At 48.8% G+C, this 24,768-nt stretch overlaps 1 protein-coding gene across 1 annotated transcript in view; it reads left to right on the top strand.

The window, feature by feature from the left end:
• Window positions 1–24,768, top strand: part of LOC130361119 (zinc finger protein 184-like) — a 46,315-nt gene that overhangs the window by 15,085 nt on the left and 6,462 nt on the right. The window contains exons 2-5 of the mRNA XM_056563700.1: window positions 1,869–1,959; window positions 2,193–2,319; window positions 11,898–12,002; window positions 12,090–12,209. Coding sequence (XP_056419675.1) covers window positions 1,888–1,959; window positions 2,193–2,319; window positions 11,898–12,002; window positions 12,090–12,209 — 424 coding nt within the window. The 5' untranslated portion in view covers window positions 1,869–1,887. The remainder of the gene's footprint in view (window positions 1–1,868; window positions 1,960–2,192; window positions 2,320–11,897; window positions 12,003–12,089; window positions 12,210–24,768) is intronic.

The following is a 24,768-nucleotide window of genomic DNA, read 5'->3' on the forward strand; positions in this document are numbered from 1 at the left end:
GCCGGCGCGCGCGCCCCCTAGGGAGCAGGGCCGCGCGCGCCGGGACTGGACAAACAGGTAAGCAGGCTGGGATGCGAACTGCGAGCATACAGCAGCTGATAAGTACTGGAAGGGTTAAGATTTATAAGTATAAGTAATTTACAAATCTGTTTAACCTTCTCACGATCAGACATCTTATCCCCTATCCTTTGAATAGGGGATAAGATATCTAGGAGCGGAGTACCCCACATGACGAGAACCTACACAGGAAGGAATACACTTAGTTACAGAGTGGGAGCCCCAACCGGTGAGTTCTCCGGAGGACCTGCTGAAGACCAGGTAGACCCAAAACCATATTAAGAGTCAATATCAATGAAGGCCGACACAGATATAGACATCTCAGCATAAAATACAGTATCAAGTTTTAGGGGATACTTGTGAACCTGAAGGACCTCCCTGTGTTTCGGGCAGGCTCACAGCATATGACCGGCATCACCCCAATATAAGTACAAACCATTGCTCTTCCGGAATTTTATTTTCTCTTGTGAAGTCATAGATCCCACCTGCATGGCCTCTTAGTCCAACACCAACGGAGGCAGCGTAGTAGAGATTAGGGAAGAAAGAGAGCGAGGAGTGAGGTGTAAAGATTGGGAGGGGTAACATATCTTTTGCAACTCCTCTCCCTAAGTCTCCTATCTAAATACATAGCCAAAACCATGGCCTCCTCTAAGGAGGTAGGGGAAGCCACCAACAGGTCATTTACACGGATAGTCTTACCTGATATCTGGTCGTTCCAGAGGCCGAGCACCATTTCCTGTGTGAACCTCGGGCCTTGTCTCATATTCACCAGCTGAGTCTTAGCAAAAGCCACTCGATGTGTCCGTCATACAAGAGACCGAAAGAGTCAGACAGCAGATTCACGGAACTTAACTCCGGGGCAGCTCAGGGAGGGAAAATGCCCATTCTTGAGGATCCCCTCAGAGAAGAGATATTACAATATCAACATATAGGGCTTCAGTACTGACTGAGTGACGTTTTTTGGGGAAAGTACTTATTGCATCAGTCCCTGTATCTGGTCAACCAATATGGTCTTAGCATCCTTGGTAATGAGGGGAGCAGATGCAGTATTTTTTATAAAGTCACGTTGAGCAGGGATACATACAGTCTTGAGTTTAACCACAGCCTCTATCTTTGCCCACTTGAACTGCTTTAAGCGACAGAACCTGAACTGGATGACGGTCCCTAAACTAGATAAGTGCAGGTTGTAGTGATGTCCAAACAATAAAGTAAAACACGGTACAGAGGTCAGGGGACAGGTTGGGACACAAAGGGTTAACCAAAGCAAAAACCAGGAAACAAAACACAATATCAAAACTAACAAACAAACGAATAGAGAGTGGTCTAATAAGCCAGGGCCAAACAGGGATGGCAACAAGGTACAGAATCAATAAGCAGAGTATAGTCAGGTCACTTAGCCAAAGAAGTTAAAGCATATAAACGGGAAATCACAGATATAGTCAGAGACCGCTTAAAAACCAATATCACAGTCAGAAAGCACAAGTCAGGCTGAGCTTAAGTATCTGACCTCAGGAAGGCGTGGAAAGCAAGATCAATTTTATAATCCATGCCTCCTGATAGGTTCGGGTGCCTATGTGCAAAACCTTTTTTTGCAATTCATCTTACATTTATCCAAAACAGAATACGACTTGAAAGCTGTGCTGTGATTGGTTGGCGGTTTTCATTAATCTCTCCCATTGTCTTTACTAAAGTTAGAGAACATTTCAGGGTATACAATGGACCTGGCCCCTCATGTCACGTCCGGTCAGTATATGTAGACGTGTAATCGATGGATCGGCTCTGCTCATGTTTGACTATTTGTTGTTTTGAAGCCTTAGGGCCGGTGTGCACATGTCGGACTTGGCTGATCCCGGTTTCTGTGCCATGGAGGCTGCCATCCTCCCTCATCAGGTCTCCGTGCGGGTAAGAAAACCATAACACGTTCTCATGGACTCTTCTAGAAAGTTTCAGTATCATATAGTGTCAGCTTCATGTGGTGTCAGTCTCTTGTATTGTCTGATGGGGTGTCAGTCTCTTGTATTGTCTGATGGGGTGTCAGTCTCTTGTATTGTCTGATGGGGTGTCAGTCTCTTGTATTGTCTGATGGGGTGTCAGTCTTTCCGATGATATATATTCTTTCTCTCCTTGTCTTGTAGGCCCTGGTGACGTTCCATGACGTGTCGGCCTGTTTCTCGACTGAGGAGTGGGAGGTTCTAGAGGACTGGCAGAAGGAGCTGTATAAGAACGTGATGCGGGAGATCCACACTGCTCTGCTGTCCATGGGTGAGAGGGGCCATTCACATACAGTACCATGTCCATTCCTAGATGAATAGACTTTTCTCGACAACAATCCTCATATACCTCATGGCTTATGCTCCAGTCATGCTTGTCGATTCACTATTCCACTGTTTTCCTGCTTAGAGTCAGGTTTCAGGAACCTCATTTCTTATTTTATTTATAAAGATGAAGTGTTTACCCCACACACACATATACAACTGTCTGATAAAGAAAACACTACACCTCCCACCATGCATGCTCCTTTTCCTATTTCAAGGCTGTGTAATCTGTCCTCCATGTATGCTCTCCTCCCCATCTACAGCCTATAGCCTGTCCTCCATGTATGCTCTCCTCCCTATCTCCAGCCTGTGTAAGCTGTCCTCCATGTATGCTCTCCTCCCCATCTACAGCCTATAGCCTGTCCTCCATGTATGCTCTCCTCCCTATCTACAGCCTGTGTGAGCTGTCCTCCATGTATTCTCCCCTCCCTATCTATAGCCTGTGTGAGCTGTCCTCCATGTATGCTCTCCTCCCTATATACAGCTTGTGTGAGCTGTCCTCCATGTATGCTCTCCTCCCTATATACAGCTTGTGTGAGCTGTCCTCCATGTCTGCTCCCATCCCTATATACAGCTTGTGTGAGCTGTCCTCCATGTATGCTCTCCTCCCTATATACAGCTTGTGTTAGCTGTCCTCCATGTCTGCTCCCCTCCCTATATATAACTTGTGTGAGCTGTCCTCCATGTATGCTCTCCTCCCTATATACAGCATGTGTGAGCTGTCCTCCATGTATGCTCTCTTCCCTATATACAGCATGTGTGAGCTGTCCTCCATGTATGCTCTCCTCCCTATATACAGCTTGTGTGAGCTGTCCTCCATGTATGCTCTCCTCCCTATATACAGCTTGTGTGAGCTGTCCTCCATGTATGCTCTCCTCCCTATATACAGCATGTGTGATCTGTCCTCCATGTATGCTCTCCTCCATATATATACAGCTTGTGTGAGCTGTCCTCCATGTATGCTCTCCTCCCTTAATACAGTTTGTGTGAACTGTCCTCCATATATGCTCTCCTCCCTATATACAGCTTGTGTGAGCTGTTCTCCATGTATGCCCTCCTCCCTATATACAGCTTGTGTGAGCTGTCCTCCATGTCTGCTCCCCTCCCTATATACAGCTTGTGTGAGCTGTCCTCCATGTATGCTCTCCTCCCTATATACAGCATGTGTGAGCTGTCCGCCATGTATGCTCTCCTCCCTATATACAGCTTGTGTGAGCTGTCCTCCATGTATGCTCTCCTCCCTATATACAGCTTGTGTGAGCTGTCTTCCATGTATGCTATCCTCCCTATATACAGCTTGTGTGAGCTGTCCTCCATGTATGCTCTCCTCCCTATATACAGCTTGTGTGAGCTGTCCTCCATGTCTGCTCCCCTCCCTATATACAGCTTGTGTGAGCTGTCCTCCATGTATGCTCTCCTCCCTATATACAGCTTGTGTGAGCTGTCCTCCATGTCTGCTCCCCTCCCTTTATACAGCTTGTGTGAGCTGTCCTCCATGTATGTTCTCCTCCCTATATACAGTTTGTGTGAGCTGTCCTCCATGTATGCTCTCCTCCCTATATACAGCTTGTGTGAGCTGTCCTCCATGTATGCTCTCCTCCCTATATACAGCTTGTGTGAGCTATCCTCCATGTATGCTCTCCTCCCCATCTACAGCCTATAGCCTGTCCTCCATGTATGCTCTCCTCCCTATCTCCAGCCTGTGTGAGCTGTCCTCCATGTATGCTCTCCTCCCTATCTACAGCCTGTGCGAGCTGTTCTCCATGTATGCTCTCCTCTCTATATAAAGCCTGTGTGATCTGCCCTCCATGTACATTATCCTTCCTTTCTACAGCCTGTATGAGCTGTCCTCCATGTATGCTCTCCTCCCTATCTACAGCCTGTGTGAGCTGTCCTCCATGTATTCTCCCCTCCCTATCTATAGCCTGTGTGAGCTGTCCTCCATGTATGCTCTCCTCCCTATATACAGCTTGTGTGAGCTGTCCTCCATGTATGCTCTCCTCCCTATATACAGCTTGTGTGAGCTGTCCTCCATGTCTGCTCCCCTCCCTATATACAGCTTGTGTGAGCTGTCCTCCATGTATGCTCTCCTCCCTATATACAGTTTGTGTGAGCTGTCCTCCATGTATGCTCTCCTCCCTATATACAACTTGTGTGAGCTGTTCTCCATGTATGCTCTCCTCCCTATATAAAGCTTGTGTGAGCTGTCCTCCATGTCTGCTCCCCTCCCTATATACAGTTTGTGTGAGCTGTCCTCCATGTATGCTCTCCTCCCTATATACAGCATGTGTGAGCTGTCCTCCATGTATGCTCTCCTCCCTATATACAGCATGTGTGAGCTGTCCTCCATGTATGCTCTCCTCCCTATATACAGCTTGTGTGAGCTGTCCTCCATGTATGCTCTCCTCCCTATATACAGCTTATGTAAGCTGTCCTCCATGTATGCTCTCCTCCCTATATACAGCCTGTTTGAGCTGTCCTCCATGTTTGCTCTCCTCCCTATATACAGCTTGTGTGAGCTGTCCTCCATGTATGCTCTCCTCCCTATATACAGCTTGTGTGAGCTGTCCTCCATGTATGCTCTCCTCCCTATATACAGCTTGTGTGAGCTGTCCTCCATGTATGCTCTCCTCCCTATATACAGCTTGTGTGAGCTGTCCTCCATGTATGCTCTCCTCCCTATATACAGCTTGTGTGAGCTGTCCTCCATGTATGCTCTCCTCCCTATATACAGCTTGTGTGAGCTGTCCTCCATATATGCTCTCCTCCCTATATACAGCATGTGTGAGCTGTCCTCCATGTATGCTCTCCTCCCTATATACAGCTTGTGTGAGCTGTCTTCCATGTATGCTCTCCTCTCTATATACAGTGAGCTGTCCTCCATGTATGGTCTCCTCCCTATATACAGCTTGTGTGAGCTGTCCTCCATGTATGCTCTCCTCCCTATATACAGCTTGTGTGAGCTGTCCTCCATGTATGGTCTCCTCCCTGTATACAGCTTGTGTGAGCTGTCCTCCATGTATGCTCTCCTCCCTATATACAGCTTGTGTGAGCTGTCCTCCATGTATGCTCTCCTCCCTATATACAGCTTGTGTTAGCTGTCCTCCATGTATGCTCTCCTTCCTATATACAGCTTGTGTGAGCTGTCCTCCATGTATGCTCTCCTCCCTATATACAGCCTGTTTGAGCTGTCCTCCATGTTTGCTCTCCTCCCTATATACAGCTTGTGTGAGCTGTCCTCCATGTATGCTCTCCTCCCTATATACAGCTTGTGTGAGCTGTCCTCCATGTATGCTCTCCTCCCTATATACAGCTTGTGTGAGCTGTCCTCCATGTAAGCTCTCCTCCCTATATACAGCTTGTGTGAGCTGTCCTCCATGTATGCTCTCCTCCCTATATACAGCTTGTGTGAGCTGTCCTCCATGTATGCTCTCCTCCCTATATACAGCTTGTGTGAGCTGTCCTCCATGTATGCTCTCCTCCCTATATACAGCATGTGTGAGCTGTCCTCAATGTATGCTCTCCTCCCTATATACAGCTTGTGTGAGCTGTCTTCCATGTATGCTCTCCTCCCTATATACAGCTTGTGTGAGCTGTCCTCCATATATGCTCTCCTCCCTATATACAGCATGTGTGAGCTGTCCTCCATGTATGCTCTCCTCCCTATATACAGCTTGTGTGAGCTGTCTTCCATGTATGCTCTCCTCTCTATATACAGTGAGCTGTCCTCCATGTATGGTCTCCTCCCTATATACAGCTTGTGTGAGCTGTCCTCCATGTATGCTCTCCTCCCTATATACAGCTTGTGTGAGCTGTCCTCCATGTATGGTCTCCTCCCTGTATACAGCTTGTGTGAGCTGTCCTCCATGTATGCTCTCCTCCCTATATACAGCTTGTGTGAGCTGTCCTCCATGTATGCTCTCCTCCCTATATACAGCTTGTGTTAGCTGTCCTCCATGTATGCTCTCCTTCCTATATAAAGCTTGTGTGAGATGTCCTCCATGTATGCTCTCCTCCCTATATACAGCCTGTTTGAGCTGTCCTCCATGTTTGCTCTCCTCCCTATATACAGCTTGTGTGAGCTGTCCTCCATGTATGCTCTCCTCCCTATATACAGCTTGTGTGAGCTGTCCTCCATGTATGCTCTCCTCCCTATATACAGCTTGTGTGAGCTGTCCTCCATGTAAGCTCTCCTCCCTATATACAGCTTGTGTGAGCTGTCCTCCATGTATGCTCTCCTCCCTATATACAGCTTGTGTGAGCTGTCCTCCATGTATGCTCTCCTCCCTATATACAGCTTGTGTGAGCTGTCCTCCATGTATGCTCTCCTCCCTATATACAGCATGTGTGAGCTGTCCTCAATGTATGCTCTCCTCCCTATATACAGCTTGTGTGAGCTGTCTTCCATGTATGCTCTCCTCTCTATATACAGTGAGCTGTCCTCCATGTATGGTCTCCTCCCTATATACAGCTTGTGTGAGCTATCCTCCATGTATGCTCTTCTCCCTATATACAGCTTGTGTGAGCTGTCCTCCATGTATGCTCTCCTCCCTATATACAGCTTGTGTGAGCTGTCCTCCATGTATGCTCTCCTCCCTATATACAGCTTGTGTGAGCTGTCCTCCATGTATGCTCTCCTCCCTATATACAGCTTGTGTTAGCTGTCCTCCATGTATGCTCTCCTTCCTATATACAGCTTGTGTGAGCTGTCCTCCATGTATGCTCTCCTCCCTATATACAGCCTGTTTGAGCTGTCCTCCATGTTTGCTCTCCTCCCTATATACAGCTTGTGTGAGCTGTCCTCCATGTATGCTCTCCTCCCTATATACAGCTTGTGTGAGCTGTCCTCCATGTATGCTCTCCTCCCTATATACAGCTTGTGTGAGCTGTCCTCCATGTATGCTCTCCTCCCTATATACAGCTTGTGTGAGCTGTCCTCCATGTATGCTCTCCTCCCTATATACAGCTTGTGTGAGCTGTCCTCCATATATGCTCTCCTCCCTATATACAGCTTGTGTGAGCTGTCCTCCATGTATGCTCTCCTCCCTATATACAGCATGTGTCAGCTGTCCTCCATGTATGCTCTCCTCCCTATATACAGCTTGTGTGAGCTGTCTTCCATGTATGCTCTCCTCTCTATATACAGTGAGCTGTCCTCCAGGTATGGTCTCCTCCCTATATACAGCTTGTGTGAGCTGTCCTCCATGTATGCTCTCCTCCCTATATACAGCTTGTGTGAGCTGTCCTCCATGTATGGTCTCCTCCCTATATACAGCTTGTGTGAGCTGTCCTCCATGTATGCTATCCTCCCTATATACAGCTTGTGTGAGCTGTCCTCCATGTATGCTCTCCTCCCTATATACAGCTTGTGTTAGCTGTCCTCCATGTATGCTCTCCTCCCTATATACAGCTTGTGTGAGCTGTCCTCCATGTATGCTCTCCTCCCTATATACAGCTTGTGTGAGCTGTCCTCCATGTATGCTCTCCTCCCTATATACAGCTTGTGTGAGCTGTCCTCCATGTATGCTCTCCTCCCTATATACAGCTTGTGTGAGCTGTCTTCCATGTATGCTCTCCTCCCTATATACAGCTTGTGTGAGCTGTCCTCCATGTATGCTCTCCTCCCTATATACAGCTTGTGTGAGCTGTCCTCCATGTATGCTCTCCTCCCTATATACAGCTTGTGTGAGCTGTCCTCCATGTATGCTCTCCTCCCTATATACAGCTTGTGTGAGCTGTCCTCCATGTATGCTCTCCTCCCTTTATACAGCTTGTGTGAGCTGTCCTCCATTTATGCCCTCCTCCATATATACAGCTTGTGTGAGCTGTCCTCCATGTATGCTCTCCTCCCTATATACAGCATGTGTGAGCTGTCCTCCATGTATGCTCTCCTCCCTATATACAGCTTGTGTGAGCTGTCCTCCATGTATGCTCTCCTCCCTATATACAGCTTGTGTGAGCTGTCCTCCATGTATGCTCTCCTCCCTATATACAGCTTGTGTGAGCTGTCCTCCATGTATGCTCTCCTCCCTATATACAGCTTGTGTGAGCTGTCCTCCATGTATGCTCTCCTCCCTATATACAGCTTGTGTGAGCTGTCCTCCATGTATGCTCTCCTCCCTATATACAGCTTGTGTGAGCTGTCCTCCATGTATGCTCTCCTCCCTATATACAGCCTGTTTGAGCTGTCCTCCATGTTTGCTCTCCTCCCTATATACAGCTTGTGTGAGCTGTCCTCCATGTATGCTCTCCTCCCTATATACAGCTTGTGTGAGCTGTCCTCCATGTATGCTCTTCTCCCTATATACAGCTTGTGTGAGCTGTCCTCCATGTATGCTCTCCTCCCTATATACAGCTTGTGTGAGCTGTCCTCCATGTATGCTCTCCTCCCTATATACAGCTTGTGTGAGCTGTCCTCCATGTATGCTCTCCTCCCTATATACAGCTTGTGTGAGCTGTCCTCCATGTATGCTCTCCTCCCTATATACAGCATGTGTGAGCTGTCCTCCATGTATGCTCTCCTCCCTATATACAGCTTGTGTGAGCTGTCTTCCATGTATGCTCTCCTCTCTATATACAGTGAGCTGTCCTCCATGTATGGTCTCCTCCCTATATACAGCTTGTGTGAGCTGTCCTCCATGTATGCTCTCCTCCCTATATACAGCTTGTGTGAGCTGTCCTCCATGTATGGTCTCCTCCCTATATACAGCTTGTGTGAGCTGTCCTCCATGTATGCTCTCCTCCCTATATACAGCTTGTGTGAGCTGTCCTCCATGTATGCTCTCCTCCCTATATACAGCTTGTGTTAGCTGTCCTCCATGTATGCTCTCCTCCCTATATACAGCTTGTGTGAGCTGTCCTCCATGTATGCTCTCCTCCCTATATACAGCCTGTTTGAGCTGTCCTCCATGTTTGCTCTCCTCCCTATATACAGCTTGTGTGAGCTGTCCTCCTTGTATGCTCTCCTCTCTATATTCAGCTTGTGTGAGCTGTCCTCCATGTATGCTCTCCTCCCTATATACAGCTTGCGTGAGCTGTCCTCAATGTATGCTCTCCTCCCTATATACAGCTTGTGTGAGCTGTCCTCCATGTATGCTCTCCTCCCTATATACAGCTTGTGTGAGCTGTCCTCCATGCATGCTCTCCTCCCTATATACAGCTTGTGTGAGCTGTCTTCCATGTATGCTCTCCTCCCTATATACAGCTTGTGTGAGCTGTCCTCCATGTATGCTCTCCTCCCTATATACAGCTTGTGTGAGCTGTCCTCCATGTATGCTCTCCTCCCTATATACAGCTTGTGTGAGCTGCCCTCCATGTATGCTCTCCTCCCTATATACAGCTTGTGTGAGCTGTCCTCCATGTATGCTCTCCTCCCTTTATACAGCTTGTGTGAGCTGTCCTCCATTTATGCTCTCCTCCATATATACAGCTTGTGTGAGCTGTCCTCCATGTATGCTCTCCTCCCTATATACAGCATGTGTGAGCTGTCCTCCATGTATGCTCTCCTCCCTATATACAGCTTGTGTGAGCTGTCCTCCATGTATGCTCTCCTCCCTATATACAGCTTGTGTGAGCTGTCCTCTATGTATGCTCTCCTCCCTATATACAGCTTGTGTGAGCTGTCCTCCATGTATGCTCTCGTCCCTATATACAGCTTGTGTGAGCTGTCCTCCATGTATGCTCTCCTCCCTATATACAGCTTGTGTGAGCTGTCCTCCATGTATGCTCTCCTCCCTATATACAGCTTGTGTTAGCTGTCCTCCATGTATGCTCTCCTCCCTAAATACAGCTTGTGTGAGCTGTCCTCCATGTATGCTCTCCTCCCTATATACAGCCTGTTTGAGCTGTCCTCCATGTTTGCTCTCCTCCCTATATACAGCTTGTGTGAGCTGTCCTCCATGTATGTTCTCCTCCCTATATACAGCTTGTGTGAGCTGTCCTCCATGTATGCTCTCCTCCCTATATACAGCTTGTGTGAGCTGTCCTCCATGTATGCTCTCCTCCCTATATACAGCTTGTGTGAGCTGTCCTCCATGTATGCTCTCCTCCCTATATACAGCTTGTGTGAGCTGTCCTCCATGTATGCTCTCCTCCCTATATACAGCTTGTGTGAGCTGTCCTCCATGTATGCTCTCCTCCCTATATACAGCATGTGTGAGCTGTCCTCCATGTATGCTCTCCTCCCTATATACAGCTTGTGTGAGCTGTCTTCCATGTATGCTCTCCTCTCTATATACAGTGAGCTGTCCTCCATGTATGGTCTCCTCCCTATATACAGCTTGTGTGAGCTGTCCTCCATGTATGCTCTCCTCCCTATATACAGCTTGTGTGAGCTGTCCTCCATGTATGGTCTCCTCCCTATATACAGCTTGTGTGAGCTGTCCTCCATGTATGCTCTCCTCCCTATATACAGCTTGTGTGAGCTGTCCTCCATGTATGATCTCCTCCCTATATACAGCTTGTGTTAGCTGTCCTCCATGTATGCTCTCCTCCCTATATACAGCTTGTGTGAGCTGTCCTCCATGTATGCTCTCCTCCCTATATACAGCCTGTTTGAGCTGTCCTCCATGTTTGCTCTCCTCCCTATATACAGCTTGTGTGAGCTGTCCTCCTTGTATGCTCTCCTCCCTATATTCAGCTTGTGTGAGCTGTCCTCCATGTATGCTCTCCTCCCTATATACAGCTTGTGTGAGCTGTCCTCAATGTATGCTCTCCTCCCTATATACAGCTTGTGTGAGCTGTCCTCCATGTATGCTCTCCTCCCTATATACAGCTTGTGTGAGCTGTCCTCCATGTATGCTCTCCTCCCTATATACAGCTTGTGTGAGCTGTCTTCCATGTATGCTCTCCTCCCTATATACAGCTTGTGTGAGCTGTCCTCCATGTATGCTCTCCTCCCTATATACAGCTTGTGTGAGCTGTCCTCCATGTATGCTCTCCTCCCTATATACAGCTTGTGTGAGCTGTCCTCCATGTATGCTCTCCTCCCTATATACAGCTTGTGTGAGCTGTCCTCCATGTATGCTCTCCTCCCTTTATACAGCTTGTGTGAGCTGTCCTCCATTTATGCTCTCCTCCATATATACAGCTTGTGTGAGCTGTCCTCCATGTATGCTCTCCTCCCTATATACAGCATGTGTGAGCTGTCCTCCATGTATGCTCTCCTCCCTATATACAGCTTGTGTGAGCTGTCCTCCATGTATGCTCTCCTCCCTATATACAGCTTGTGTGAGCTGTCCTCCATGTATGCTCTCCTCCCTATATACAGCTTGTGTGAGCTGTCCTCCATGTATGCTCTCCTCCCTATATACAGCTTGTGTGAGTTGTCCTCCATGTATGCTCTCCTCCCTATATACAGCTTGTGTGAGCTGTCCTCCATGTATGCTCTCCTCCCTATATACAGCTTGTGTGAGTTGTCCTCCATTTACTTTATTTCTGAAGATGCAGCGTTCACCCCACAGACATGTACATTGTCTGATGAAGAATCCCACACCTCCCACTATACGTGTCACTGTTTTTCTATAGGATACACAATCTTGAACCCCGAACAGCTGCTGCGGGTGGAGGAAATAAAAGAAGTGCCGCAGACTGGGGAAAAGACAGAAAAACCCAAAAATTCTCTGACAGCAGGTAAAGTGTCCATATAGGACATAGAGGGGACAGTACGCATCCCCCATAAGTCTGACCGCCATGTCAATGACCACATGTGTCCCCCAGGTGCTCCTGTATTTAACCCCGATATCTCGCTGTGGATCCAGGAGGTGGTGGAGGACGACATATCTGCTCCTGAGAAGCCGGCGCCACCGGTGGCGTGTGAGAGTCCTCCATCCGGATCAGGTGAGGGGATCATAATGAAGGAAACCATGATGGCTGAATCTATCCTATAGTAATTGCCACAGCCAGACTTCTCCACACACCCTCTAAGGGTTAATATAGAGAGAGGACAATGTAGGATCATAAGGGCCGGAGAGGGGAGAAGAATCACCTGAAGGTCAGTCAGGGTGGAATATGTTGTATTGTAGGTGATCAACACAATGGCCCTGATTCACTATTGTAAACCCAACATGTTCTGTCGGGCCGTGCGCCAGAAATAACCTGACCAACTCTCACATTTTACTGAGAAAACCTGAAAAAAGGGGCGTGGCCATCGGGGAAAGGGGGCGACATTTTCACAAGAAAACGAACATATTTACTAAGGTTTCCACAGAAAATGGGGTGGATTTGAGCCGAGGAAAACCCGACAGATCAGAACATGTGTAAAAAAAAGCAAAATGTAGGGAAAAGTGTAAAATGTAGGGAAACCTTAATAAATACTGTGGGAAAAAATTGGTAGGGAATTAAAGCCCACAAAGAAACCTACACAACACTCTTAGGAAATTAGGGCCATTGACTATGAATACTGTCCGAGACTCCAAACTGTAGAGCAGACAAGTGCAGTAGGCGAGTACAGAAGACATGGCGACCACCGGGACCATGAAGAACGGCAGACATTGTATAACCATGTGGACACTACAGAGTGGAAACAGTACACAACCATGAACGTTTAGGGAAAAGAAACAGTGTATGACCATAGACACAATCGAGAGTGGAAACAATGTACAACCATGGGCCCACTTGGGAGTGGTAATCTAGATACAACCATGGGCCCACTTGGGAGTGGTAATCTAGATACAACCATGGGCCCACTTGGGAGTGGTAATCTAGATACAACCATGGGCCCACTTGGGAGTGGTAATCTAGATACAACCATGGGCCCACTTGGGAGTGGTAATCTAGATACAACCATGGTCACACTTGGGAGTGGTAATCTAGATACAACCATGGGCCCACTTGGGAGTGGTAATCTAGATACAACCATGGGCCCACTTGGGAGTGGTAATCTAGATACAACCATGGGCCCACTTGGGAGTGGTAATCTAGATACAACCATGGTCACACTTGGGAGTGGTAATCTAGATACAACCATGGGCCCACTTGGTGTTAAGAACCATTGTGCACCCATGAACACATTTGACGGTGGGAAACAAATATTGTATTCAACCATGAGCACTCATGAGTGCAGGAGACACTACAGCAGTGTAGCAGGTGAGTGCAGGAGATAATACAGCAGTGTAGCAGGTGAGGGCAGTAGATAATACAGCAGCGTAGCAGGTGAGTGCAGGAGATAATACAGCAGTGTAGCAGGTGAGGGCAGGAGATAATACAGCAGCATAGCAGGTGAGTGCAGGAGATAATACAGCAGCGTAGCAGGTGAGTGCAGGAGATAATACAGCAGCGTAGCAGGTGAGTGCAGGAAATAATACAGCAGCGTAGCAGGTGAGTGCAGGAGATAATACAGCAGCATAGCAGGTGATGGCAGGAGATAATACAGCAGCGTAGCAGGTGAGTGCAGGAGATAATACAGCAGTGTAGCAGGTGAGTGCAGGAGATAATACAGCAGCATAGCAGGTGATGGCAGGAGATAATACAGCAGCGTAGCAGGTGAGTGCAGGAGATAATACAGCAGCATAGCAGGTGAGGGCAGGAGACACTACAGCAGCGTAGCAGGTGAGTGCAGGAGATAATACAGCAGCGTAGCAGGTGAGTGCAGGAGATAATACAGCAGTGTAGCAGGTGAGTGCAGGAGATAATACAGCAGCGTAGCAGGTGAGTGCAGAAGATAATACAGCAGTGTAGCAGGTGAGTGCAGGAGATAATACAGCAGCGTAGCAGGTGAGTGCAGGAGATAATACAGCAGCGTAGCAGGTGAGGGCAGGAGATAATACAGCAGCATAGCAGGTGAGTGCAGGAGATAATACAGCAGTGTAGCAGGTGATGGCAGGAGACACTACAGCCGCGAAGCAGGTGAGTGCAGGAGATAATACAGCAGTGTAGCAGGTGAGTGCAGGAGATAATACAGCAGCGTAGCAGGTGAGTGCAGGAGATAATACAGCAGTGTAGCAGGTGAGTGCAGGAGATAATACAGCAGTGTAGCAGGTGAGTGCAGGAGATAATACAGCAGCATAGCAGGTGAGTGCAGGAGATAATACAGCAGCGTAGCAGGTGAGGGCAGGAGATAATACAGCAGTGTAGCAGGTGATGGCAGGAGACACTACAGCCGCGAAGCAGGTGAGTGCAGGAGATAATACAGCAGCGTAGCAGGTGAGTGCAGGAGATAATACAGCAGTGTAGCAGGTGAGTGCAGGAGATAATACAGCAGTGTAGCAGGTGAGTGCAGGAGATAATACAGCAGCATAGCAGGTGAGTGCAGGAGATAATACAGCAGCACAGCAGGTGATGGCAGGAGATAATACAGCATAGCAGGTGAGTGCAGGAGATAATACAGCAGCATAGCAGGTGAGTGCAGGAAATAATACAGCAGCGTAGCAGGTGAGTGCAGGAGATAATACAGCAGCATAGAAGTGAGTGCAGGAGATAATACAGCAGTGTAGTAGGTGATGGCAGGAGATAATACAGCAGCGTCGCAGGTGAGTGCAGGAGATAATACAGCAGCATAGCAGGTGAGTGCAGGAGATAATACAGCAGTGTAGCAGGTGAGTGCAGGAGATAATACAGCAGCGTAGCAGGTGAGTGCAGGAGATAATACAGCAGTGTAGTAGGTGATGGCAGGAGATAATACAGCAGCGTAGCAGGTGAGTGCAGGAGATAATACAGCAGCATAGCAGGTGAGTGCAGGAGATAATACAGCAGTGTAGCAGCTGAGTACAGGAGATAATACAGCAGCATAGCAGGTGAGTGCAGGAGATAATACAGCAGTGTAGCAGGTGAGGGCAGGAGATAATATAGCAGCGTAGCAGGTGAGTGCATGAGATAATACAGCAGCGTAGCAGGTGAGTGCAGGAGATAATACAGCAGTGTAGTAGGTGATGGCAGGAGATAATACAGCAGCGTAGCAGGTGAGTGCAGGAGATAATACAGCAGCATAGCAGGTGAGTGCAGGAGATAATACAGCAGTGTAGCAGGTGAGTGCAGGAGATAATACAGCAGCATAGCAGGTGAGTGCAGGAGATAATACAGCAGTGTAGCAGGTGAGTGCAGGAGATAATACAGCAGCGTAGCAGGTGAGTGCAGGAGATAATACAGCAGTGTAGCAGGTGAGTGCAGGAGATAATACAGCAGCGTAGCAGGTGAGTGCAGGAGATAATACAGCAGTGTAGCAGGTGAGGGCAGGAGATAATATAGCAGCGTAGCAGGTGAGTGCATGAGATAATACAGCAGTGTAGCAGGTGAGTGCAGGAGATAATACAGCAGCGTAGCAGGTGAGTGCAGGAGATAATACAGCAGTGTAGCAGGTGAGGGCAGGAGATAATATAGCAGCGTAGCAGGTGAGTGCATGAGATAATACAGCAGCGTAGCAGGTGAGTGCAGGAGATAATACAGCAGCATAGCAGGTGAGTGCAGGAGATAATACAGCAGCATAGCAGGTGAGTGCAGGAGATAATACAGCAGCTTAGCAGGTGAGGGCAGGAGATAATACAGCAGCATAGCAGGTGAGTGCAGGAGATAATACAGCAGTGTAGCAGGTGAGTGCAGGAGATAATACAGCAGTGTAGCAGGTGAGTGCAGGAGATAATACAGCAGTGTAGGAGATAATACAGCAGCATAGCAGGTGAGTGCAGGAGATAATACAGCAGCGTAGCAGGTGAGTGCAGGAGACACTACAGCAGCATAGCAGGTGAGTGCAGGAGATAATACAACAGTGTAGCAGGTGAGTGCAGGAGATAATACAGCAGCGTAGCAGGTGAGTGCAGGAGATAATACAGCAGCGTAGCAGGTGAGTGCAGGAGATAATACAGCAGCATAGCAGGTGAGTGCAGGAGATAATACAGCAGCGTAGCAGGTGAGTGCAGGAGATAATACAGCAGCGTAGCAGGTGAGTGCAGGAGATAATACAGCAGCATAGCAGGTGAGTGCAGGAGATAATACAGCAGCGTAGCAGGTGAGTGCAGGAGATAATACATCGTAGCAGGTGAGTGCAGGAGATAATACAGCAGTGTAGTAGGTGATGGCAGGAGATAATACAGCAGCATAGCAGGTGAGTGCAGGAGATAATACAGCAGCGTAGCAGGTAGGTGCAGGAGATAATACATCGTAGCAGGTGAGTGCAGGAGATAATACAGCAGTGTAGCAGGTGATGGCAGGAGACACTACAGCCGCGAAGCAGGTGAGTGCAGGAGATAATACAGCAGCGTAACAGGTGAGTGCAGGAGACACTACAGCCGCGAAGCAGGTGAGTGCAGGAGATAATACAGCAGCGTAGCAGGTGAGTGCAGGAGATAATACAGCAGCATAGCAGGTGAGTGCAGGAGATAATACAGCAGCATAGCAGGTAGGTGCAGGAGATAATACAGCAGCATAGCAGGTGAGTGCAGGAGATAATACAGCAGCGTAGCAGGTGAGTGCAGGAGATAATACAGCAGCATAGCAGGTGAGGGCAGGAGATAATACAGCAGCATAGCAGGTGAGTGCAGGAGATAATACAGCAGCATAGCAGCTGAGTACAGGAGATAATACAGCAGCATAGCAGGTGAGTGCAGGAGATAATACAGCAGCATAGCAGGTGAGGGCAGGAGATAATACAGCAGCATAGCAGGTGAGTGCAGGAGATAATACAGCAGCGTAGCAGGTAGGTGCAGGAGATAATACATCGTAGCAGGTGAGTGCAGGAGATAATACAGCAGCATAGCAGGTGAGTGCAGGAGATAATACAGCAGCATAGCAGGTGAGTGCAGGAGATAATACAGCAGCGTAGCAGGTGAGTGCAGGAGATAATACAGCAGTGTAGCAGGTGAGTGCAGGAGATAATACAGCAGCGTAGCAGGTGAGTGCAGGAGATAATACAGCAGCATAGCAGGTGAGTGCAGGAGATAATACAGCAGTGTAGCAGGTGAGTGCAGGAGATAATACAGCAGCATAGCAGGTGAGTGAAGGAGATAATACAGCAGCATAGCAGGTGAGTGCAGGAGATAATACAGCAGCGTAGCAGGTGAGTGCAGGAGATAATACAGCAGCATAGCAGGTGAGTGCAGGAGATAATACAGCAGCATAGCAGGTGAGTGCAGGAGATAATACAGCAGCGTAGCAGGTGAGTGCAGGAGATAATACAGCAGCGTAGCAGGTGAGTGCAGGAGATAATACAGCAGCATAGCAGGTAGGTGCAGGAGATAATACAGCAGCATAGCAGGTGAGTGCAGGAGATAATACAGCAGCATAGCAGGTGAGTGCAGGAGATAATACAGCAGTGTAGCAGGTGAGTGCAGGAGATAATACAGCAGCGTAGCAGGTGAGTGCAGGAGATAATACAGCAGCGTAGCTGGTGAGTGCAGGAGATAATACAGCAGCATAGCAGGTAGGTGCAGGAGATAATACAGCAGCATAGCAGGTGAGTGCAGGAGATAATACAGCAGCATAGCAGGTGAGTGCAGGAGATAATACAGCAGCATAGCAGGTGAGTGCAGGAGATAATACAGCAGCATAGCAGGTGAGTGCAGGAGATAATACAGCAGCATAGCAGGTGAGTGCAGGAGATAATACAGCAGCGTAGCAGGTGAGTGCAGGAGATAATACAGCAGCGTAGCAGGTGAGTGCAGGAGATAATACAGCAGCATAGCAGGTGAGTGCAGGAGATAATACAGCAGCTTAGCAGGTGAGTGCAGGAGATAATACAGCAGCATAGCAGGTGAGTGCAGGAGATAATACAGCAGTGTAGCAGGTGAGTGCAGGAGATAATACAGCAGCATAGCAGGTGAGGGCAGGAGATAATATAGCAGCGTAGCAGGTGAGTGCAGGAGATAATACAGCAGTGTAGCAGGTGAGTGCAGGAGATAATACAGCAGCATAGCAGGTGAGTGCAGGAGATAATACAGCAGCGTAGCAGGTGAGTGCAGGAGATAATACAGCAGCATAGCAGGTGAGTGCAGGAGATAATACAGCAGCATAGCAGGTAGGTGCAGGAAATAATACAGCAGCATAGTAGGTGAGTGCAGGAGATAATACAACGTAGTAGGTGAGTGCAGGAGATAATACAGCAGCATAGCAGGTGAGTGCAGGAGATAATACAGCAGCATAGCAGGTGAGTGCAGGAGATAATACAGCAGCATAGCAGGTGAGTGCAGGAGATAATACAGCAGTGTAGCAGGTGAGTGCAGGAGATAATACAGCAGCGTAGCAGGTGAGTGCAGGAGATAATACAGCAGCATATCAGGTGAGTGCAGGAGATAATACAGCAGCATAGCAGGTGAGTGCAGGAGATAATACAGCAGCGTAGCAGGTGAGTGCAGGAGATAATACAGCAGCATAGCAGGTGAGTGCAGGAGATAATACAGCAGCATAGAAGTGAGTGCAGGAGATAATACAGCAGCATAGCAGGTGAGTGCAGGAGATAATACAGCAGCATAGCAGGTGAGTGCAGGAGATAATACAGCAGCATAGCAGGTGAGTGCAGGAGATAATACAGCAGCATAGCAGGTGAGTGCAGGAGATAATACAGCAGTGTAGCAGGTGAGTGCAGGAGATAATACAGCATAGCAGGTGAGTGCAGGAGATAATACAGCAGCGTAGCAGGTGAGTGCAGGAGACACTACAGCAGCATAGCAGGTGAGTGCAGGAGATAATACAGCAGCATAGCAGGTGAGTGCAGGAGATAATACAGCAGCGTAGCAGGTGAGTGCAGGAGATAATACAGCAGCATAGCAGGTGAGTGCAGGAGATAATACAGCAGCATAGCAGGTGAGTGCAGGAGATAATACAGCAGCATAGCAGGTGAGTGCAGGAGATAATACAGCAGCGTAGCAGGTGAGTGCAGGAGATAATACAGCAGCGTAGCAGGTGAGTGCAGGAGATAATACAGCAGCATAGAAGTGAGTGCAGGAGATAATACAGCAGCATAGCAGGTGAGTGCAGGAGATAATACAGCAGCGTAGCAGGTGATGGCAGGAGACACTACAGCAGCGAAGCAGGTGAGTGCAGGAGATAATACAGCAGTGTAGCAGGTGAGTGCAGGAGATAATACAGCAGCATAGCAGGTGAGTGCAGGAGATAATACAGCAGCATAGCAGGTGAGGGCAGGAGATAATACAGCGTAGCAGGTGAGTGCATGAGATAATACAGCAGCATAGCAGGTGAGTGCAGGAGATAATACAGCAGCATAGCAGGTGAGTGCAGGAGATAATACAGCAGCGTAGCAGGTGAGTGCAGGAGATAATACAGCAGCATAGCAGGTGAGTGCAGGAGATAATACAGCAGCATAGCAGGTGAGGGCAGGAGATAATACAGCAGTGTAGCAGGTGAGTGCAGGAGATAATACAGCAGCATAGCAGGTGAGTGCAGGAGATAATACAGCAGTGTAGCAGGTGAGTGCAGGAGATAATACAGCAGCATAGCAGAAGATAATACAGCAGCATAGCAGGTGAGTGTAGGAGATAATACAGCAGCGTAGCAGGTAGGTGCAGGAGATAATACATCGTAGCAGGTGAGTGCAGGAGACACTACAGCAGCGAAGCAGGTGAGTGCAGGAGATAATACAGCAGCATAGCAGGTGAGTGCAGGAGATAATACAGCAGCGTAGCAGGTGAGTGCAGGAGATAATACAGCAGCATAGCAGGTGAGTGCAGGAGATAATACAGCAGCATAGCAGCTGAGTACAGGAGATAATACAGCAGCATAGCAGGTGAGTGCAGGAGATAATACAGCAGCATAGCAGGTGAGTGCAGGAGATAATACAGCAGCATAGCAGGTGAGTGCAGGAGATAATACAGCAGCATAGCAGGTGAGTGCAGGAGATAATACAGCAGCAGAGCAGGTGAGTGCAGGAGATAATACAACAGTGTAGCAGGTGAGTGCAGGAGATAATACAGCAGCATAGCAGGTGAGTGCAGGAGATAATACAGCAGCATAGCAGGTGAGTGCAGGAGATAATACAGCAGCATAGCAGGTGAGTGCAGGAGATAATACAGCAGCGTAGCAGGTGAGTGCAGGAGATAATACAGCAGCATAGCAGGTGAGTGCAGGAGATAATACAGCAGCAAAGCAGGTGAGTGCAGGAGATAATACAGCAGTGTAGCAGGTGAGTGTAGGAGATAATACAGCAGCATAGCAGGTGAGTGCAGGAGATAATACAGCAGCGTAGCAGGTAGGTGCAGGAGATAATACAGCAGTGTAGCAGGTGAGTGCAGGAGATAATACAGCGTAGCAGGTGAGGGCAGGAGATAATACAGCGTAGCAGGTGAGGGCAGGAGATAATACAGCAGCATAGCAGGTGAGGGCAGGAGATAATACAGCAGCATAGCAGGTGAGTGCAGGAGATAATACAGCAGCATAGCTGGTGAGTGCAGGAGATAATACAGCAGCATAGCAGGTAGGTGCAGGAGATAATACAGCAGCATAGCAGGTAGGTGCAGGAGACACTACAGCAGCATAGCAGGTAGGTGCAGGAGACACTACAGCAGCATAGCAGGTGAGGGCAGGAGACACTACAGCAGCGTAGCAGGTGAGGGCAGGAGATAATACAGCGTATCAGGTGAGGGCAGGAGATAATACAGCAGCATAGCAGGTGAGGGCAGGAGATAATACAGCGTAGCAGGTGAGTGCAGGAGATAATACAGCAGCATAGCAGGTGAGGGCAGGAGATAATACAGCAGCACAGCAGGTGATGGCAGGAGATAATACAGCAGCGTAGCAGGTGAGTGCAGGAGATAATACAGCGTAGCAGGTGAGGGCAGGAGATAATACAGCGTAGCAGGTGAGGGCAGGAGATAATACAGCAGCATAGCAGGTGAGGGCAGGAGATAATACAGCAGCATAGCAGGTGAGGGCAGGAGATAATACAGCAGCGTAGCAGGTGAGGGCAGGAGATAATACAGCAGCATAGCAGGTGAGGGCAGGAGATAATACAGCAGCATAGCAGGTGAGGGCAGGAGATAATACTGCAGCATAGCAGGTGAGGGCAGGAGATAATACTGCAGCGTAGCAGGTGAGGGCAGGAGATAATACAGCAGCATAGCAGGTGAGTGCAGGAGATAATACAGCAGCGTAGCAGGTGAGGGCAGGAGATAATACAGCAGCATAGCAGGTGAGTGCAGGAGATAATACAGCAGCGTAGCAGGTGAGGGCAGGAGATAATACAGCAGCATAGCAGGTGAGGGCAGGAGATAATACAGCAGCATAGCAGGTGAGGGCAGGAGATAATACAGCAGCATAGCAGGTGAGTGCAGGAGATAATACAGCAGCATAGCAGGTGAGTGCAGGAGATAATACAGCAGCATAGCAGGTGAGTGCAGGAGATAATACAGCATTGTAGCAGGTGAGTGCAGGAGATAATACAGCAGCATAGCAGGTGAGTGCAGGAGATAATACAGCGTAGCAGGTGAGGGCAGGAGATAATACAGCAGCGTAGCAGCTGAGTACAGGAGATAATACAGCAGCATAGCAGGTGAGGGCAGGAGATAATACAGCGTAGCAGGTGAGGGCAGGAGATAATACAGCGTAGCAGGTGAGGGCAGGAGACTTTACCCTGGAGACACTACAGCAGTGTAGCAGGTGAGTGCAGGAGATAATACAGCAGCATAGCAGGTGAGTGCAGGAGATAATACAGCAGCATAGCAGGTGAGTGCAGGAGATAATACAGCAGCATAGCAGGTGAGGGCAGGAGATAATACAGCAGCATAGCAGGTGAGTGCAGGAGATAATACAGCAGCATAGCTGGTGAGTGCAGGAGATAATACAGCAGCATAGCAGGTAGGTGCAGGAGATAATACAGCAGCATAGCAGGTAGGTGCAGGAGACACTACAGCAGCATAGCAGGTGAGGGCAGGAGACACTACAGCAGCGTAGCAGGTGAGGGCAGGAGATAATACAGCGTATCAGGTGAGGGCAGGAGATAATACAGCAGCATAGCAGGTGAGGGCAGGAGATAATACAGCAGCATAGCAGGTGAGGGCAGGAGATAATACAGCGTAGCAGGTGAGGGCAGGAGATAATACAGCAGCGTAGCAGGTGAGGGCAGGAGATAATACAGCAGCATAGCAGGTGAGGGCAGGAGATAATACAGCAGCGTAGCAGGTGAGGGCAGGAGATAATACAGCAGCATAGCAGGTGAGGGCAGGAGATAATACAGCGTAGCAGGTGAATGCAGGAGATAATACAGCAGCATAGCAGGTGAGGGCAGGAGATAATACAGCAGCACAGCAGGTGATGGCAGGAGATAATACAGCATAGCAGGTGAGTGCAGGAGATAATACAGCAGCATAGCAGGTGAGTGCAGGAGATAATACAGCAGCATAGCAGGTGAGTGCAGGAGATAATACAGCAGCACAGCAGGTGAGGGCAGGAGATAATACAGCAGCACAGCAGGTGAGTGCACGAGATAATACAGCGTAGCAGGTGAGTGCGGGAGATAATACAGCAGCGTAGCAGGTGAGTGCAGGAGATAATACAGCGTAGCAGCTGAGTACAGGAGATAATACAGCAGCATAGCAGGTGAGTGCAGGAGATAATACAGCAGCGTAGCAGGTGAGGGCAGGAGATAATACAGCGTAGCAGCTGAGTACAGGAGATAATACAGCAGCATAGCAGGTGAGGGCAGGAGATAATACAGCGTAGCAGGTGAGGGCAGGAGATAATACAGCAGCATAGCAGGTGAGTGCAGGAGATAATACAGCGTAGCAGGTGAGGGCAGGAGATAATACAGTGTAGCAGGTGAGGGCAGGAGATAATACAGCAGCACAGCAGGTGAGGGCAGGAGATAATACAGCGTAGCAGGTGAGGGCAGGAGATAATACAGCGTAGCAGGTGAGGGCAGGAGATAATACAGCAGCATAGCAGGTGAGTGCAGGAGATAATACAGCAGCATAGCAGGTGAGTGCAGGAGATAATACAGCAGCATAGCAGGTGAGTGCAGGAGATAATACAGCAGCATAGCAGGTGAGGGCAGGAGATAATACAGCAGCATAGCAGGTGAGTGCAGGAGATAATACAGCAGCATAGCTGGTGAGTGCAGGAGATAATACAGCAGCATAGCAGGTAGGTGCAGGAGATAATACAGCAGCATAGCAGGTAGGTGCAGGAGACACTACAGCAGCATAGCAGGTAGGTGCAGGAGACACTACAGCAGCATAGCAGGTGAGGGCAGGAGACACTACAGCAGCGTAGCAGGTGAGGGCAGGAGATAATACAGCGTATCAGGTGAGGGCAGGATATAATACAGCAGCATAGCAGGTGAGGGCAGGAGATAATACAGCAGCGTAGCAGGTGAGGGCAGGAGATAATACAGCGTAGCAGGTGAATGCAGGATATAATACAGCAGCATAGCAGGTGAGGGCAGGAGATAATACAGCAGCGTAGCAGGTGAGGGCAGGAGATAATACAGCAGCATAGCAGGTGAGGGCAGGAGATAATACAGCGTAGCAGGTGAATGCAGGAGATAATACAGCAGCATAGCAGGTGAGGGCAGGAGATAATACAGCAGCGTAGCAGGTGAGGGCAGGAGATAATACAGCAGCGTAGCAGGTGAGTGCAGGAGATAATACAGCAGCACAGCAGGTGATGGCAGGAGATAATACAGCAGTGTAGCAGGTGAGTGCAGGAGATAATACAGCAGCACAGCAGGTGATGGCAGGAGATAATACAGCATAGCAGGTGAGTGCAGGAGATAATACAGCAGCATAGCAGGTGAGTGCAGGAGATAATACAGCAGCATAGCAGGTGAGTGCAGGAGATAATACAGCAGCACAGCAGGTGAGGGCAGGAGATAATACAGCAGCACAGCAGGTGAGTGCACGAGATAATACAGCGTAGCAGGTGAGTGCGGGAGATAATACAGCAGCGTAGCAGGTGAGTGCAGGAGATAATACAGCGTAGCAGCTGAGTACAGGAGATAATACAGCAGCATAGCAGGTGAGTGCAGGAGATAATACAGCAGCGTAGCAGGTGAGGGCAGGAGATAATACAGCGTAGCAGCTGAGTACAGGAGATAATACAGCAGCATAGCAGGTGAGGGCAGGAGATAATACAGCGTAGCAGGTGAGGGCAGGAGATAATACAGCAGCATAGCAGGTGAGTGCAGGAGATAATACAGCGTAGCAGGTGAGGGCAGGAGATAATACAGTGTAGCAGGTGAGGGCAGGAGATAATACAACAGCACAGCAGGTGAGGGCAGGAGATAATACAGCGTAGCAGGTGAGGGCAGGAGATAATACAGCGTAGCAGGTGAGGGCAGGAGATAATACAGCAGCATAGCAGGTGAGTGCAGGAGATAATACAGCAGCATAGCAGGTGAGTGCAGGAGATAATACAGCAGCATAGCAGGTGAGTGCAGGAGATAATACAGCAGCATAGCTGGTGAGTGCAGGAGATAATACAGCAGCATAGCAGGTAGGTGCAGGAGATAATACAGCAGCAT

Source organism: Hyla sarda, chromosome 3 (genome assembly GCF_029499605.1).
Source record: "Hyla sarda isolate aHylSar1 chromosome 3, aHylSar1.hap1, whole genome shotgun sequence".
Lineage (NCBI taxonomy): Eukaryota > Metazoa > Chordata > Amphibia > Anura > Hylidae > Hyla > Hyla sarda.